Source organism: Pipistrellus hanaki, assembly GCF_964339955.1.
Source record: "Pipistrellus hanaki genome assembly, chromosome: 13".
NCBI lineage: Eukaryota > Metazoa > Chordata > Mammalia > Chiroptera > Vespertilionidae > Pipistrellus > Pipistrellus hanaki.
The window spans coordinates 49,333,717-49,352,926 of record NC_140515.1 but is presented as its reverse complement, the minus strand read 5'-3'; the positions used below and the strand labels follow the sequence as shown (position 1 = coordinate 49,352,926).

The following is a 19,210-nucleotide window of genomic DNA, read 5'->3' as shown; positions in this document are numbered from 1 at the left end:
CAGATTTTTTAAAAATATAAATTTTATTGATTTTTTACAGAGAGGAAGGGAGAGGGATAGAGAGTTAGAAACATCAATCAGCTGCCTCCTGCACATCCCCTACTGGGGTATGTGCCCGCAACCAAGGTACATGCCCCTGACCGGAATCGAACCTCGGACCCTTCAGTCTGCAGGCTGACACTCTATCCACTGAGCCAAACTGGTCAGGGCAGCCACAGATTTTTTTAAAAAGCAATTCACAACTCTTACTACAAACCAGTCTACATTCATTTCTAAGAGGAAACAAAAATTAAAGAATATATACACTAGTGCCAATGAAAGAATATCCATCCTACAGAAATGTTTGTAAGAGTTTATTTGAGTCAAATTGTTGAGGATAATGCCGCAAAGCAAGATCTCAATGGATGGAGAAAATGCTCAGGAGAATAGCTGCTTATTTGACACATTAGAATCAAAGGAGGAGACACAAAGAGAATCATGAGAAATTCCTCTGCGGTAGATTAAGAGGGCGGGAGAAAGCCAACCGGAGAAATCTCTAGAAGTAGATAAAAGGCAGAATGGAGAAACACATACTTCTTTCACATGGGAGGGTTCAGCATGGTTGATAATGAACATGTACAGCACATGGAGATGGCATGCAGGGAACATGCTATCGTGAGGGGTTCTGTGATCTGGTGGCTTTGTGCTCTGATGCCTGTGGCTGTGCCTCAAAGGGGCTGAGAAAAGAAAACTAGTTGACATTTCAAAGGTATGTTATCCTGGATGCATAAGAGCAATGCACAGGGCTCACGTAAGGTAAAGACCGGCCTTTGCTGAGGAAGCTGTGGGCCTGGGACGTGAGCGCCCTCCACGGCCTGCCTAGTTAGGGGTTTATGATCAGAACGTCCTGTGTGGTTACCTTTGGTCACCGAGTTTGCAAGGCCTGCCACGTGGGCTCCCCCTGAGCTTGCCAGATTGATTGCATTCACGCCAGTGAAAACCTCACGGAAGAACTAGGGCAGGAAGTTAAAAGAAATCATGAAGCCGAAACCGGTTAAGCTCAGTGGATAGAGCCTATGGACTCAAGGGTCCCAGGTTCTATTCCGGTCAAGGGCATGTACCTTGGCTGGAGGCACATCCCTGGTAGGGGGTGTGCAAGAGGCGGCTGATAGATGCTTCTCTCTCATCGATGTTTCTGACTTTCTATCCCTCTTCCTTCCTCTCTGTAAAAAAATCAATAAAATATATTTATTAAAAAAAAAAAAAAGGAGTCACAGGCTGTGTCCCCCAAGACTGACCCCGGGGCCAGCTGTAGGGCAGGCATCGGAAGAAGTTCCAGGCCCAGGTGGGAACTCTTCTCCATCTTCAGATCCCAGAGTAAGGCTCCCCCACAGAGTGAACCCAAATGTAAGCTGGCTATTAGGCGATAATAATGTAGGTTCGCCAGTTGTAACAATTGTGTCACAGTATGGGATTTTGATAGCAGGTGAGGCTGTGCGTGTGTAGGGGTAGTGACATAGGAACCGTCTGTACTTTCTGTTCAATTTTGCTGGGAACCTAAAAGAGCTCTAATAATAGTTTGTTTTTAAAAAATGTATGCTCTCAGTAACATATATATGATCCCATTCATGTTAACCCCCCCACACACACACACACACAACTATAGCTATCTATCCATCTGTATATGTGTGTGTGTGTGTGTCTGTATGTATTTGTATATACCAACTGATTCCAGTGTTGCCATCAGGGCTGAGGTTGGAGGACGAGAGAGTACCCTATAGTCTGTTAACATTTTAGCTTTTGACAACGAGAACCTGCTCACTTACATAAATAAGGCCAAAAAGGAGAGCTTGGCCCTAGCCAGTTTGGTTCCATGGATAGAGCGTCAGACTGCGGACTGAAGGGTTCCAGGGTTCAATTCTGGTCAAGGGCACATGCCTGGTTTGTGGGCACGATCCCCACTGTGGGGCCTGCAGGAGGCAGCCAATCAGTGATCTCAATAAAAAAAAGGGGGGGGGGGAGGGGGCGTGCTTGCTGGTCTCTGGTTCCTCCTTTACAAGGGGACATTACATTACAGGGGAATGTTGCCTGGAACAGTAAAATACATGTATGTTTTACTGAGACCATGCATATTTTAAAAACACAATCGTTCATTCAACGAACATTTTTGAGTGCCTCGTCTTTGCCTGGGGTTCTTCCCAGGCCCTGGGATGCCAGAATGTGGGGGAACCAGCTCCCCCCACCCCTCTCACCCCGTTACTCCCGGGAGAGTTGTCTTTTATGTTTGTTTTCTCCCAAATGGCACGAGGTCTGCCTAGTTTGGGGACGCTAACTGTAACCCCTCCTCTCCAGAGAAGCCGTGCGGAGACCCGCCTTCGTTCCCACACACCATCCTGCAGGGCCGCACCGGCCTGGAGATGGGGGACGAGCTGCTGTACGTGTGCGCCCCGGGCCACGTCACCGGCCACCGCGAGAGCGCCTTCACCTTGCTGTGCAACAGCTGCGGGGAGTGGTACGGCCTGGTGCAGGCCTGCGGGAAAGGTAAGCCGCCCCGCCCCGCCCCTCCCCGCCTGCACCTGCCCTGACTGGCGAGCGGAGCACGTCTGACCCTCCCCCTGAGTTCCGGACCTGGTGGCGTGGCCCCAGGGCTGTTCCTGCAGCATTTCCAGCCACACCTGGTCTCCTCCTCTTCCGTGCTGGGGGGTCCCGGGGCATAAAGCCCTCTCTTCTTCCCTAAGGACAGGGTTGACCTTGGGTTGACTTCCTGGCTTATTTCCCTGGGAGCCCCATCCGATGGGATGCCAGCTGGCATTCCAAGCAACAACCTTATGGTCAACGGAGGCCTGATGGAAGGACCGGGCCGGGAGGACTGTCATGACCGCAGGAGAGGAGCCCAGGCTGAGGCTTCCCTGAGGGCGGTGGTTCTTGGGACGGGGTGTGACCTTGTGGGGACCCTGAGAAGAGCTCCTGGCTCCTAGGGGCATGGGGTTTGGAAGCCAGGGGAGTCCACAGCCCTGCGTGCAGGGCCTATTCCCTGGCCCTGGAGCGGTCCCAGGGGTGTCAGGGCTGGAGCAGGGAGGATCCCTTCAGGACTGCTGTGTGGGCTGCCCCCCATGACAAGAATTGCCTGCGCTGCCCTTCAGCCTTGGACTACTTACCACCTAGCCCGCAGGCCGTGGCAGGCATGTGAGTCCAAATATGTAGGTAAGGCTGAGAAAGGCTGCTGATCGGCACTGAACTTCCAAAACCTGATCACATTGAGTTGAAATGGTTATTCACATCATGTAGGGCAGTGTTTCCCAACCTTCTCTCATGATGAGAATCACCTGGTGGAGTTGTTAAAACACAGATTCCTGAATCCCAACTAAGAAGTGCTAAACTAGGATTTTTGGGAACATATAGGTAAAATTGTATTCTTAACTAGTGCTCTAAGACAGATGTTATATACAGAGCACTAAGTTAGGTATGCAATTTTACCTATATGTTCTCAAAAATTCTATTGTAGTTTAGCACTTCTTAGTTGGGATTCAGGAATCTGTGTTTTAACAACTCCACCAGGTGATTCTCATCATGAGAGAAGGTTGAGAAACACTGATGTAGGGTTCCTTTTTTTTTTTTTTTTTTTTTTTTTTTTACATAAAACCTTCTTAAATGAATGAGTTGTCAATATTCTCTCCCATGGCTTTTTCCTCTTGGAGTGTCTCTGAATGAATAATTTTTTGTTGTTGTTGTTACTCTTGTCTACTTTGCTACTTCTCTTATTTTCTGTGGACCATTACATTTTTTCCCCCTAGTCATGGGCAGACTGATACTCCAGTAAAAGGAAATCATAAAAATGAAATACTATAAAACTAAATTATACAAAGACATTCAAAATATGAGCTCCATGTTTTGGTTAAATTAGAATAAAACTCGCCTGTCACGTTGTTTTAAAAAAACTCTAGAAACTTCCTCTCGGGGTACCTTGTACTTGCCTCGTTGTGTACCGGTAACAAAAGGATACGGACTGGGACGAGCTCGAGAAGCACGAGTTGAGCGATCTTCTAGCACTTTCCTCCGTGGCAGGCAGGAGCTCCTTGGCAGCTCGGACCTTTCACCTGGTCAGAAAACCAGACGCCAGGCCCGGCCCGAGTTCCTGTTTGTTGCATCACCTCAAAGTGCACCCATACTCACCCCACGATGGTTCATGAGCTGGCTCTCTTCTGGTCAGGCCCCCGAAGCCACACCTTCCCCTGAGCCACACCTACCAGCCAAATGACATGTTTACTGGCCCCGGCAGAGCGAGAACTAAATGCGGGTTTTGTGTGTCTGAAACGGTGTTTATTTTCTCACTGCAAAGCGGAGTTGTTAGAGCTTTCAGCTGCTGGGCAAGAATCTTGGTTTCTACCCTTGGCTGAGTACACAGACCGTTCCAGTTTTCAATACTCTGTAGGTTTAACAGTTAACGTCTCCGAGTCATTATAAGAAGTGTGAGTGAGACAAGAATATCATCACCAAGTATTTCACTCCATTTTGCATGCATTGTTTCCAGGGACCATCACCTTGTTTGACTAGGGAACTGTTTGAAATTGGAGAACAGTCACCTTGGGAGAGTGGGTCCAATAAGAGCTTTGCAGTTGGACTCACCTGGGTTTGGTTAACAACATCCCTGGTACCAGCCGATGGGCTATTCCTTCATTCAATCACCCTACAGCCCTTCGCTTGGCAGAGTCCTCATTGTTGTGTATGCAAAGTTGGGCAAAAGTGCCCCAACCCTAAAGAAAACTCGGCTGCCTCAAAGGAGACAGAAAAGCAGCAGATGATGAAGTAGAAGGGAGGGGAGGGGTCGCAGAAGGCGACATTTTTAAGGGAAGTGTGTGTTTGCAGGCAGAAATGGTGCTCAATGAATGACCTTTGGCTTCACAACCTGAGAGGGTCCAGGCGGCCTCGTACTTTCCGTGAGTGTATGGGGAGCGGGGTGCACTGTGGTGAGTACAGGAACCGGGTAGAGTAGGGAAGAGAGCCAAGGGAAGGGCAGAGAACCCATTCTGGAATGTCTGCTGTCCATGAAGAGAACTAGGAAAGAGACAAATATTGCACCTGGAAGAGGACCGAGGGCCCCAAGAGGTCGTGAGAGTTTGTTTTGTTCCCTTTATGAGATGCGAGAGACTTAAGGTTATTTCCATGACAACGGGAAGGCTCGGAAGGGAAGGGGACTCTGAACAATTTCCTTGACTTCCCTGAGCCTTAAAGTGCTCAGATGAAAACATGGATACTGATTTTCACCTACTGCCACCCCCCAGGGGCTTCCTGCAAGTCCATCACTTAGAACAGGGCCTGGGAACTGGTGTGGGCTCAATGAGTATTTGTTCTCTCCTTTCACTCTCATGCGGACCATGGAGGGTGCACTGGCCTGGGAGAGGGGACGGGGCAGGACACCAACAGCACCCAATACCTTGGAGAACTGAGTTGCTCCATCAGTTCAGTGAAGCACGGGTTTTACAAAAACCCATTAATCAGGCGGAGCCTGCCTGGGTGAGCTTGCTGAAATGTAGACTTTAGAATGATGAGCAGGAACGGACCCATAGGGGCACCCACACCTGGGTGGTGGTTGAGTGGATTGTGGAGAAGGGCCTCAGCCACACAGCACGGGCTTGTATGTCCACCCCAACATCAAGGTCCAGCCTCAGGTGGGACTTTTTTAGCCTTGACCATTGACCTAAGTGGCTGAGGACTTCCTTAACTGCCAACTTCTCCTTTCGCTGGGTTAGTATTCCTTCAAAACTCGCCCTGACAAAGGCTCCGAAAAGCCTTTACGATCTTCCACCCCAAGCCCCATGGCTTCTGTTTGCGCTTTTCTAGTCTGAAATGTCAGAAATGTGAGTGACACCTCACCCGACCAGCCCCACAAACAGGTCTGTGGCAGCTGTGGAGACGGGGCACCCTCCCCGGTGAGGCCCAGAGAAAAGAGTGGCCGTCAGCCAGGCCAGACACGCCCAGGCCATCTCTGTCCTGGGACTTGGCTGTCCTGTTCTAGAACAGCTCTGCTGAGGTGTCATTGGCACCCAGTGGACGAAACCCATTGAAAGCACAGAAGCCTCTGAGCTGTCACAGGTGTGTGACCCCAGGAACCACCACCACAGCCAAAACGAAGACCATCCCCACCCTCCCTGGGCCTCCTGGGCCCTTTCTAGGAGAGGGGCCTTACACCGTTGACTTCTCCTTTGATCTTCACAAGTAGAAACGGCTTCTTCCAATGTACAAATGGGGAAACTGAGGCACACGGGACGGTCCCATGATTTGCCTGCGTCACACAGCCAGAGAGAAGCAGAAACAAGACTGAATACCAGGCAGGCCTCACTCCAGCATCTACATAGGGTCTGTGCTTCCGCCCAGGGTGTCTAAGCCTCGGCTCGCCCTGCCCAAGGGCCGTTCCCTCAGAGGGTTCCTCTGCTTTCTCTGTCCTTTCTAAAGCTTTCCTTTTGTTTCCTTAAATTACCTCCCGTTTCTATTTTTCTTCATCCCTTGGACCTGACTTCCTTTACAGAATAAAACATGAGACCAGAGCCGAATTCAGACTTTCCCTGTCAATATTGCCATATTTGTGCAGAGCTTCATCGGGCCAGTGGTTATTTCTGGCTTGTCTGGTTGTCTTTTTCGAAATTACTATTTTTAAAGGCTGTGTAGCCAAGGCCAGAGAGAGAGAGGGAGAGAGAGAGAGAGAGAGAGAAAAAGGTCCATGTGGGCTTCCAGCAATGAAAAAAGATGACCGGCCCAGGAGCATGCCAGGCTTCTGGCTCCGGCCTGTGTGCTTCACCCTTGACCCTGTAACGCCCGGATAAACAAGGCACAAGGGAGCCTTCTCCCCTCTCCCCCGAGCTCTCTCTCTGTGGTCCTCTGTTTTCCTAAAGGTAGAAACACACAGGGCATGGCCTGGTTTTTGCCAAGAGAACCCACGAAGTTTACATTTCCTGGACCTGTTGCTCTAACTCACAAGCCCCGTGTTGTGCTTGCACAGGTTTCAGGGAGAGGTAAGGGAGGGGAGGGGAGGGGAGGGGAGCGGAGGGGGGGGGGGCTGGGAGGATCACTAGAGGATTGAGGAGAGTGGGGACCCAGGAAGGCCAGGGGAATGGAGAGAGAAAAAGCACCTCGGCTGCCCAGGAGCTGGGCTCCTGCATCTGGCGGGTGGAGTTTCACTGTTGGTTGAAATTCAGTGAGAAACAAACTTGACTGTCACTCGTGAGGAGAGAAACGGGCTCGGGACACTTTCTCATGAGCAGACTATTGATGAACACTCGGTGTCCTTGTCTTCATTTGCGGTTTTGGGGGAAACTTGACATAGTGAGTTCGAACCTGTTTCTGAGCCAGAACCTTGCCTTGTGGACCTGGGGAGATCAGAAGACCTTAGCTCGGGGTCCAGGGCTGCCATCCAGAGATGCTTTTGGCTCAGGGAGCTGTGGAGGCAAAACCTCCAGACAACACAGACAAACATACGCACACACTGAGCTCAGACTGACTGTAAGGGTCCGGGTCGAGGCAGGCCTCCCCATTGCCAGTGGGCTGACCTTTCCAGATTCTCAGCTCGAACCTTATACACTGAGTGGGCAAATTATTATGATCTCTGAACACATAATAATCTGGCCACTCAATATATATATATTAGAGGCTCAGTGCATGAATTTGTGCATGGATGGGGTCTGGCCAGCCTGGCTAGGGGGAGGGGACATGGGCAGTTGGCCGGCCTGCCTGTTGGCTGAACTCCTTCCTGGTCGAGGAGACAATTTGCATATTAGCCTTTTATTTATAGGATATACACTGAGTGGCCAGATTACTATACGTTCGGAGATCATAATAATCTGGCCACTCAGTGTGTGTTAGGCCAATGTTTCCTGCACAAGGGAGGGAAATATGGCTGATGCCCTGCCCATAGTCTCCAGGTACCTCTGTCTCTGACATATTAAAGCTCATGGGATGGGTGGCATGCGAGAATTTAGCAGGCAGGGATTCTGTTCAAAACTATAACTAAGGGATCCTTTACTCTTCTTTGTTACTCTCACAAAGCAAAACAATGCCCCAGCTGATGGACTCCCAGACTGAATCAAGCTGTATCAAAACTCATGCACCTCTTCACTCACTCATTTATTCATTCAGCAGACAGGTCTGGAGTGTCTGCTACGTGCCAAGCACCAGGCTCTGTGCTGGGAACACAAGCCAGAGGGGACATGTCCTTGTTCTCAGAGCTCCCCCGGCAGGGGAGCTGGGCAGGTGTGCCGTGAGAGCAGGGTGGCGTGTCAAGTGCCAGGTCACTCACTGCCAGCACAGATGGGTACTGTCCCCATAGTTCCAGTGAATAACACATTCCTCCCAAATGAGATCATTTAAGATCTATGTGTCAAGCATCAAGGTCTAGTTTGGTTTTCCCCTGTCCGTGTAAAAGTAAGAAGTGTCTGAAATATTCTTAGCTAATCCTCATATCATAAATACCTTTCATTTTACCCAGGACAGCCCATTTCTAATTGTTACTATTGCAATTATCAGGCCACTATGGACATCAATAGAAAGCCATTTTAGGTATTCAGGGTGCCCATGAGCAAAGCAATGGCTTTGATCAAGAGACAGGGAATAGCCCTGGCCAGTTTGGCTCAGTGGATAGAGTGTTGGCCTGCAGACTGAAAGGTTCCGGGTTTGATTCCAGCCAAGGGCACATGCCCGGGTTGTGGGCTTGATCCCCAGTAGAGGGCATGCAGGAGGCAGCCAATTAATGACTCTCTCTCATCATTGATGTTTTTGTCTCTCTCTCCCTTTCCCTTCCTCTCTGAAATCAATAAAAACATTATATATTGATAGATATACAGGTAATAGAAACACTTGTAGTAGCCACACCTAGAGAGTGTTTCCTGATGAAATGCTGTCCGCTCCTCAATTGTAAATTCTTATTCTGGTAGCAGCTGGATTACTGCTTAATGGCAGTAACACACACAATATCACACAGTGGATTCTTGAAACATTACAAAGTACAAACATCCTAAGAAAAATGAATGCCTACTATCTTCATAATTGAATGACATCTTTTTTTTTTTTTTTAAATAAATTTTTATTGTTCATATTATTACAAGTGTTCCTTTCCCCCCCCTTCCCACCCCACCCTCTGCCCTTTCCCCACTCCCCATTGTCCTCATCCATAGGTGCACAGTTTATGTTCAGTCTCTTCCCACATTCCCCTCTCCCCTTTTCCCCAAGAATCATCAGTTCACTCCCCTTCCATACCTCTGATTCTATTATATTCAACAGTTAATATTGTTCATCAGATTTTTTTTTTAATTTCCTTGGTTTTTAGATTCACTTGTTGATAGTTACGTATTTGTTGTTCATAATTTTTATCTTTATTTACTTTCTCTTCTGAAAGAACCCCCTTCAGCAATTCATATAATTCTGGTTTGGTGGTGATGAACTCCTTTAGCTTTTTTTTATTAGTGAAGCTCTTTATCTGACCTTCGATTCTGAGTGATAGCTTTGCTGGGTAGAGTATTTTTGGCTGTAGGTTCTTGCTATTCATCACCTTGAATATTTCTTGCCATTCCCGTCTGGCCTGCATGGTTTCTGTTGAGAAATCAGCTGACAATCGTATAGGTGCTCCTTTATAGGTAACCACCTGCTTAGCTCTTGCTGCTTTTAATATTCTCTCTTTGTCCTTTGCTCTTGGAATCTTAATTATGATTTGTCTTGGTGTGGTCCTCTTTGGATTCCTCTTATTTGGAGTTCTGTGTGCTTCCTGGACTTGTAAGTCCAATTCTTTCCCCAGGTGGGGGAAGTTTTCTGTCACTATTTCTTTCAGTATGTTTTCGATATCTTGCTCTCTCTCATCTTCTGGGACCCCCATGATTCTGATGTTGGATCGTTTGAAGTTGTCCCAGAGGTTTCTTACATTATCTTCAATTTTCTGGATTCTCTTGCCTTCTAGCTTCTGCAGAGGAGTGTCTTCTGGCTCTTTATGTTCCAAATCTTTGACTTGATTCTTGCGATCTTCTATTCTGTTTTTAGGACTCTGTAGAATATTTTTTATTTCAGACAATGTATTCTTTATTTCTTGTTGATCCCTTAGCATTTCTTGTTGATCCCTTTTCATATCCTCATAGGTCTCATTTATTTTATCGGCCTTTTCTAGGAGTCTCTTGAAAAACCCCATAAGTGTGGTTTTGAACTCTATATCCAGTCGCTTTTTGTCCTCCATTTCTTTCGTTTGTGATCTATTTGGTTTAGGCATTTTCGCAGGCAGCTTTTCTGATGGGGCGGAGTTTCAGGGTGGAGCCTACAGCCTTGGCTTCCGTCAGCCCTGCCCTATGCGACTCCTGAGACTCAGGGTCCTTCAGTACTTGTTGCAAGCGCCTCTGAGAGAAAGGTGCCCTCGATTTTCGCCTGCTACCAAACAGTGTAAGCTCTCCCGCAATGGGCCCGAAACTGGGGTTCAGTTCAGTTGGAAGTGGAGTTGGAGGTGGCGTTCAGAGCAGTCTGGAGCCTGTCTCCTTCCCGCCAGGGCAGTCCTACGGCACAGCCGGCCGGCCCTTCTCTGCGCGCTGTGTGCGCGCCTCTGGGACCTCCTTATGCCGCTTCCCCGAGTACCGCCTTACAGCCCAGCTCCCTCTGGATGAGCCTGGGTCCCCGGGGTCTGGCCTAGAACGGGGGTTCAGAGCAGTTGGGGGCCCAGCACAGTCGGAGTGTTTATCTCCTTCCCGCTAGGGAACGCCCGCCAGGCACTCGGCCTCCCTCCTCTCCGGCTCCGTCCTCTCCGCGCGCGCCGCGTGTCTCCGTACCTTGGGCTTTTACAGCTCCTCCGCGCTTCCTTCTGGTTTTCTCCTTGCTTCTCGTTGTAGAATTTCCAGTCAGTTGACTTTCCTGTAGTTCTGGGTAATGTCCATTTTATATTTTAGTTGTATTTTATTGAAATTGTTGCGTGCGGCTGCGGCTAGGTGCCTACCCGAGCAGCCATCTTGGATTCTCCTGAATGACATCTTAACAAAGTATTATAATATTGTTGAATTTCCTTTCCCTGAAAGATCAGGCATTGTTCTTCTGACTTCTATTGAATGCTGAGGAGAAATTATAGGCACGCCTGATCTAATTTTTGTTCTTGCTCATGGTTTGCCTTTTCTGCCTGGTTATCAGTTGAGTTATTCCTTTAAACTTGAGCATTCAGTAGCTAAATTCTGTATCCATTTTTACTGGAACATAGTGTGTATTTTTGATCAGTTGTTTAAATTTTTAAGAGTAACATAAATATAGAATTTTCAAAAATCAAAGGTTATAGAGCTCATTGAATTATCATATCATAAACACATCCAGATAAAAGAAATGGTAAAATAGACCCTACTTTTTAAAAATATATATTTTTTATTAATTTCAGAGAGGAAGGGATGGGGGGGGGGGAGATAGAAACATAAATGATGAGAGAGAATCATTGATTGGCTGCCTCCTTCATGCCCCCTACTGGGGATCGAGCCCGCAACCTGGGCCTGTGCCCTTGATCAGAATCAAACCCTGGACCTTTCAGTCCACAGTCCAAAGCTCTATCCACTGAGCCAAACAGGCAAGGGCAGGCCTCACTTCTTGAAATCCAGAGCTACACAATCACATTACAAAAGGACTTCATGTGGGGGAGAGCGGAGAATTGTGGCCATTTTTTAAACCAGTCTACCACAACCAGACAGAGAAACCACATGAAACAATCCAACCACATTATCTTAAAGTCAAAGATTTAAGTCATGGCTTTGAATCTCCATCTGAATTCAGGATGATTATAAATACTGGTAAATCTTAGAGAAAAGTTTGTGATAGTGGCTTTTGTTGTTTTTTTTTGTTTGTTTTTTGTTTTTTTTTGCTGTGTTTTTAAGAAAGGGAGGTACTTCCATGCAAAACCTAATGTTTACTCAGCAGGGTGGGTAAGAACTTGTGCACACCAAAGCTTTGCAATGCCACCTGACAGTCTCAAGAGCATGGGTTCTGTACCACATGTTCCATGGGGACGGGAGCTGTTTGTCCTATTCACCAGTGATCCCGAGCCCCGTCAGACACACAGTGGGCACTCAGTGAGGTTTGTTGGAAGAAGGAGTAGATGAATGCAGTGCTTGGAATGGTGGTGGCACAGAGAACGAGGCAGGGACACACAGGGAGTGTGCAGGAGGGCAGCCTGACCGAGCCTGGGACCTGCATTTGAATCTAGGACACCTAAGAACGGTCCAGCCATCGGAGGTGGCTCTCGTCTGGAGGTTGTGAAGAGGAGGACAGGCCATCATGGGATGGAAGGGTTTCCCCAAATGATAACTGGGATTTTTTTTTTTTTTTTTTTTTTTTTTTTTTTTTAGCATAAAACATACATGCATTTTACATTTATCAGAGGTGTTTGCTCGTTAGCCACTGCTTCTTTTTTGACTGAGGACACAAGTAAAGTGAATGGGCTTAACCGTCAGGAGCAGATTAGAAAGGATTTTAAATGTTTATAACTCTGCAAGTCCTCAAATAAGCACCCATGGAGTCTTATTTGTGAGCCTGACAAGCTCAGGAAGCGGGGTAGGGTGGTACATGGCAGGCCTAACAAGCTCAGGGACCAAAAGTAACCACCCACACAGGATGTTCTGATCATAAATCCCTAACTGGGCAGGTCACGGCGGGTAGCCACCTCCCAGGCCTACAGCTTCCTTAGCAAAGGTCAGTCTTGCCCTTCAGTGAGCCCTGGACATATTTCTTAGGCATCGAGGATAACATACCTGTGAAATGACAGAGAGGTTTTCTCCTCTGGACCCCTCAGGGCACAGGAGCAGGCGCCAGAGCACAGAGCCCCTCGCTGTTATCTTGTTCCCCGCATTCCATCTCTAGGGGCAGTGAATGTTTTATCCAATTCTAGAGACTTCCCTGCTTTGCTTTCTCCGGCCTCCTTAATCTGCCACCGATGGGTTCCATGTAATCCTTTCTAAGTCTCCTCGTCCGGTTCTAAAGTGTAAAATCAGCTGCAAAACTGCCATCTTCTCAGCCTGTTGAGATCTTGCTTGCGGGCACGTCCTCAAAATTATGGCTCCGACAGCCCCTTGTGAAAGTTTTTCGATGGGTTTGGACATTCTTTTGCTGGCATTTGAAATAAGCCAAATGCCCAGGAATCCGGTGTCAGAGCCGGGGAACGTGCCTCAGGACACCTCAGCATTCCTCCCACAGACCTTGGTTCCAGGGCCCTTTACCCTCTGTGCAAAGTGAAGTGGGAAAAACTAAGATCTGTTTCTGCTCACAGAACCCTTCTGACACCAAAAATGTGCATCTGAGTGGGCAGGTTGGGGGTCTCACACACTAACAACCAATTCTCCAGGTCTCCAGTAGCCGGGTGTCCTACAACGGAATTGAATTCTAACATTCACTACCTAGAGTTAGTGCCAACCCCATGGGTTAAGCGCTCAGTCCCACAAAACTGCCCTCCCCCCCGCCCCCCTCAACTTCAGACATCAACCGCAAATCCGGGGTCTCCCATATTGCTGACTGACTGCCATTAAATTGCGGGTTCTCCCCACCCCCTCCCCAGGCTCCATAGTTTGCCAGCATGGCTCCCAGAACAATGGTTGGCTTATTAGAGAGGGTGCACAGGAAGAGGTGCCCAGGGAGAGGTCTGGAAGGATCCGGAGCACAGGAGCTCCTGTCCCTATGAAGCCAGGGTGAGTCATCCTCCTGGCACATGGATGCATTCACCAGTCTGGAGCTCTCCCAGCCCTGTGGTTTCTGGGTTTCCATGGAAGTTCCATTACACGGGCATGAAATCACGGCCATTGGGAGCGAACTCAGCCTCCGGCTCTCCCTACTTCCTCCTCCCTCCTCCCCGGAGATGAGGGAATGGAGCTGATCGGTCCAACTCTCTCATCCTGTGGTTGGTTCCTCTGACAACCAGCCCCCCCACCATCCTGAAGCCATCGAGGGGCCCACCAGGCCACCTCGTTACCATAAACGCCACTATGGTGAAGAAGCTTGTCACGAATAACAAAAGTTGTGCGTATCAGCCTTATCCCTCAGGAAGTCCCAAGGGTTGTAGGGGCCCTAATGCCAGGAACCGGGGGCAAAGACACTTCTATGCTTCTGATATCCCAATATCGCAGGGAGGGTTTCTGGTGTAATAGTTAAGTATGTCTTTCTGTAGAACTTGACTTTGTACAGACCACGGAGAATGGGGAAAGCCCTGCAGGCTGCTCTCTTCTGAGGACACAATGTCCTGAGCCTTCCTGAGCTGCTGGCCTTACTTTCTGGGCCTCCTGGCTGTGGAGCCTCCGTTCATGCCTACTCAGGGGATTCAGAGGACTTCACAGTGTAGTCTTTTTTTCTTTTTTTTTTAATATATTTTTTATTGATTTTTTTTACAGAGAGGAAGGGAGAGAGATAGCTAGAAACGTCGATGAGAGAGAAACATCGACCAGCTGCCTCCTGCACATCCCCTACCGGTTTTGGCCACAGCATAGTCTTAAAAGAGCAAATCAGCCAAAACCGGTTTGACTCAGTGGATAGAGCGTCAGCCTGGGGACTGAAGGGTCCCAGGTTCGATTCCAGTTAAGGGCATGTACCTTGGTTGCGGGCACATCCCCAGTGGGGGGCGTGCAGGAGGCAGCTGATCAATGTTTCTAACTCTATCCCGCTCCCTTCCTCTCTGTAAAAAAAATCAATAAAATATATTTTTTTAAAAAGAGCAAATCAAAAGGCACATTTTAACTTAATTATAATCTACACATTATAAGAGGATGATCAAAACTTAGCCGAAATTGGTTTGGCTCAGTGGATAGAGCCTCAGTCTGTGGACTGAAAGGTCCCAGGTTCGATTCTGGTCAAGGGCATGTACATTGGTTGCGGGCACATCTCCAATAGGGGGTATGCAGGAGGCAGCTGGTCGATGTTTCTCCTCATTGACGTTTCTAGCTCTCTATCCCTCTCCTCTCCCTTCCTCTCTGTGGAAAATCAATAAAATATATATTTTTTAAAAACTTATCAGAAAAGAAACAAGGAATGTTAGCCACCACACAGGTCAAGAAGTACCCTGTTTCCCCGAAAATAAGACAGTGTCTTATATTAATTTTTTCTCCCAAGTTGTGCTAGGTCTTATTTTCAGGGGATGTCTTATCTTTTCATGCGCTAGGTCTTATTTTCGGAGGATGTCTTATTTTCTGGGAAACACGGTAGAATGAACGCTGCCAGTAACCCCATGGCCCTGCGTATGCCCAGACTCAGTCATCACCCCTCTCTCCTACATCACCATCTTGACTTTTAACATCACAGAGTAGTTTTGTCTATTTTTGAACTTTGTGTAAATAGAATCACCCTGAGTGTGTTCTTTTGTGCCTGGCTTCTTCTGTTCAACATTGCGGCTGAGAGAGTCATCGGTGCCCTTGCCGGGCGTGGTGGTTGGTTCATGTTCATTGTGTGAATAAAGGGTTGGGCAAAAGTAGGTGTACAGTGAGGAGTACGCAAAACAGAGTTTTGTATTCTTGTATTAGTTTCCATACAAACAACTGCAAACCTACTTTTGGCCCACCCTTCTACAACGGTGTATGTGTCAGTTCTGCAGCTGGTGAACAATTGAATTGTTCCCAGGTTTTGGTTATTACGCACATCCTGGTGCCTGTCTTTCGGTGCCCATGTGCACACATTGCTGTTGAGTGTATATTCAGTAGTAGAATTGCCGTGCCACAGAGCACACGTATGTTCAATTTCAGCAGCCCCGTTTTCCGTAACAGTTGTTCCAATTCTCACTCCCATCCACGGTGCTGCACATCCTTGCCAGCCTGCTGAATTTTGGCCATTCTGGTGCTATGTAATGGTATCTCATTATGGCAGTGATTAGCATTTCTCTTTTACAATTGGGGTTGAGCGTCTTTACACGTTCAATGGCTGTTTAGATTTCTTTTTTGTGCCAATTCAAGTATCTTGCCAACTTTGCGAATGTTTCTCTGACCATTTATTATACATTTGTAGGAACTCTTTATACATTCTGGACACAAACCTTTGAGGATTCTAGGTATTGCAAATATCTTCAACTCTGTGGCTTGCCCTTTGACCCCCTTCCTGGTGGCTTTGATGAGTGAGGAGTTCATAATGTTAATGTAATCCTTTATCCATTTTGGGGCCAATACCACAGTCCTAAAAAGTACTCCAGTTTTATAGTAAGCCTGGACATCTTGGAGTGTACCTGCTCCAGCTTTTCTCTTCTTTTTCAAGAATACCTTGTCTACTCTTGGCCTTTTGCATTTCCATAAATTTTAGTATCAGCTTGTCACTGTCTCAAATTTATTAGGATTATATTAAATCTAGACAGATCAATTTGGACAGACTTGATAACACTTTGAGCCTACCATTACATGAACATGGTCTATCCCCTCATTTATCTAGGTCTTCTTTAATTTTGCTCAGCAATATTTTGTGCCATTAGAAATATTGCACATCTTTTGTTAGATTTATCCTTAGGTGTTTGATTTTTTTTTTTTTTAACTCTTTGGCAAGTGGCACCTTTTTACATTTTTGTTTTCTGTTTATTGATGGTATATAAAAACTGATATTTTATATGGACTATAGACCCAGTGTTCTTGATAAAGTCACATACTAATTATAACAGCTTTTATATGTAGATTCTTTGGGTTAATCTGTCATACACAGTCATATCCTCTGTGAATGACAGTTTTATTTTATCTGTTTCAGTCTCTACCCTTTTTATTTCCCTTTCTCCTGTTCTACACGGACTCTGTGACTTTGGACCTAACAGTTTTCCCTCCCTTTCCTTCCAGATGAGGCTGAGGCCCATATTGACTATGAAGATAATTTCCCCGATGACAGGTCTGTGTCATTCCGAGAGCTCATGGAGGACTCCCGGACAGAGGCCAAAGAGGACAGGGGTCAAGGAGAAACCCCCGAGGAGGCCCCAAAACAGGACCGTCTGGTCATTTCTTCGGCGAGAGACAACATAGCCCAGGACACAGCCTTTGTGCCAACGACAGGCTTGCCCAGCGCTGGGAGCAGCGTTCCCACAGACCTGCCAGGATCGGTCCTGAAAGGGAAGTACCTGTTCTGGCTTCCTGCTGAGACCTTCCACAAGCTGGAGAAGGAGATGGACGATGACACCAAGAAGCAGCTTCCTGCTGGAGACAACCACAGTGGCATGACGTTGGCCCCAGGTGAACCTGAAACCAAGGTGACCTATAGCAGCACTGGTGGAGCCTCGGGGCCGTATGTGGGCAGGAATGATAGCAAGGAAGGGGACCCGATGGTGAGCAGCAGTGACGAGTCCTGGTTAGACGGCTACCCTGTGACCGATGGGGCTTGGAGGAAGACGGAGGCCGAAGAGGAGGAAGTGGAAGAAGATGGGGACAAGGGGGATGGGTCGGTAGGGCTGGAAGAAAGTGCTCTATTTACTTCGCATCAGCCCGTTCTTGTGGAGGTTGGTAAGCCCCGGGGTACCACCCTCACCCCGAATGAGGACACGACCTACCGTTCAGCTCTTCCATCTCAAACGCTAGATGCAGATGCTTCTGCTCTCAGACCCACGAGTGTGTCTGAGACCGAGGGTCCCAGCGAGGGAGAGGGTGGCTTGGCCAGGGACCAGTCGACTGTCGCTTGGAGGTTTGCCACAGAGACGTCTCCTGCGGCCACCTTACCCTACGAACTCACCAGCTCTACCCTGGTGACAGCGACAACCACTGCTGTCCCAAAGACGCCCAACCACATCCCCTCGACTACCCTGGCAGCCACCCAGGTTCCCATGGAAACCACGGCTCCCGAGGTCCAGGATAACTTCCCATACCTGCTGTCAGAGGACTTCTTGGGCCAGGAAGGCCCTGGTCCAGGCGCAACAGAGGAGGAGCTTCTTCCCACCGTGGAGCCGTGCGTAGGAGACGAGTGTCCCAGCTTCAGCAGAGGGCCCATCATCGCCACGATCGTCACCGTCCTGTGCCTGCTGCTGCTCCTGGCAGGCGTGGCGGCCGTGTGGGGCTACCGCAGGTGCCAGCACAAGAGCTCCGTGTACAAGCTGAACGTCGGCCAGCGGCAGGCTCGGCACTACCACCAGCAGATTGAGATGGAGAAGGTCTAGCCTCCTTCGGCGCGGGCTCTCCCAAGGCCACTTGGTAGGAAAACAAACCCGTGACACATCACCTTGGTAAACACTGACCGTGCACTAGAGCATGGAACAGGTGGACTAGGGCTTGCCTTTTGCTCTCAGGTCTTTGTTTTCTAGGCTGAGAAGTATCTTGGAGGTACCTGGCCAGGGCAGCTTTGAAGGTGTCATCACACACACACACACACACACACACACACACACACACGTCGGTATCTCCTCAGCCATCTGCCCTGGAATGAATCACACTCATTCCCAGACCTGGGCCGGGGGCCCCCATTCCACCACGAGATCAAAACTCACCTCTTGCTTCATCATACTATTGCCTTCTTCCCAAGAAATGAAATGACTGCCTCCGTGACCTGAAATGTTTGCAACAGGCATAATAAACGGAGCATTTGAGAGCAGTGTCATTTAGGATACAGATATTTAAGGGTTGGGAATGGGGTCTAGAAGAATAATGGGTTATTCCCTTTTTTAAAAAATATATTTTTATTGATTGTGTACAGAGAGAAGGGAGAGAGATAGAGAGTTAGAAACATCGATGAGAGAGAGTGTCATCGATCAGCTGCCTCTTGCACACCCCCTACTGGGGATATGCCCGCAACCAGGGTATACATGCCCTTGACCGGATTCGAACCCGGGACCTTTCAGTCCCCAAGCTGATGCTCTATCCACTGAGCTAAACCGGTTTCGGCGGATTATTTCCTTTTAATGTGATGTTGCTGAGGGCAAATGAGCTAAGAACCAGGACATAGTCTGGAAGCTTTGAGACTCTTGTTTGTTGAAATTGGAGAGAATTGAGACTGATATTTTGTTGGAGGTGGGGAAAGGGAAGGTGAGGAGTAGCCGGACACACATCCATGTCTATTCCCTCCATTCTGTGGGACAGCCCATCGTGTTTTTAAAAATAAGGTCAGCTTTGTACCGGTCAGCTCCGTTTCCTCTCAGAAACGGCATAGTTGTCCTTGACCAGTCTGTGCCTAGGAATGTCTTAGAATCTTTGCCAGGACTAACAGAGCTCAGTCCCTGGCTTCCTCTCTCCGGATTAGCCATTTCTCTGAACTCCGGTAAAAGGGGACGGCGTGGGAGGGGAGACAAGTTTTAGGAGGGCTCAGGACCAGGATATCAGGT

The 19,210-nt window shown here is 48.2% G+C and overlaps 1 protein-coding gene across 1 annotated transcript in view; it reads left to right on the top strand.

Annotated features, from left to right (window-relative positions):
- Positions 1–18,063, top strand: part of SUSD5 (sushi domain containing 5) — a 39,052-nt gene extending 20,989 nt beyond the window's left edge. Inside the window, exons 4-5 of the mRNA XM_084902210.1 lie at positions 2,332–2,520; positions 16,752–18,063. Coding sequence (XP_084758336.1) covers positions 2,332–2,520; positions 16,752–18,052 — 1,490 coding nt within the window. The 3' untranslated portion in view covers positions 18,053–18,063. The remainder of the gene's footprint in view (positions 1–2,331; positions 2,521–16,751) is intronic.
- Positions 18,064–19,210: the final 1,147 nt, after the last annotated feature.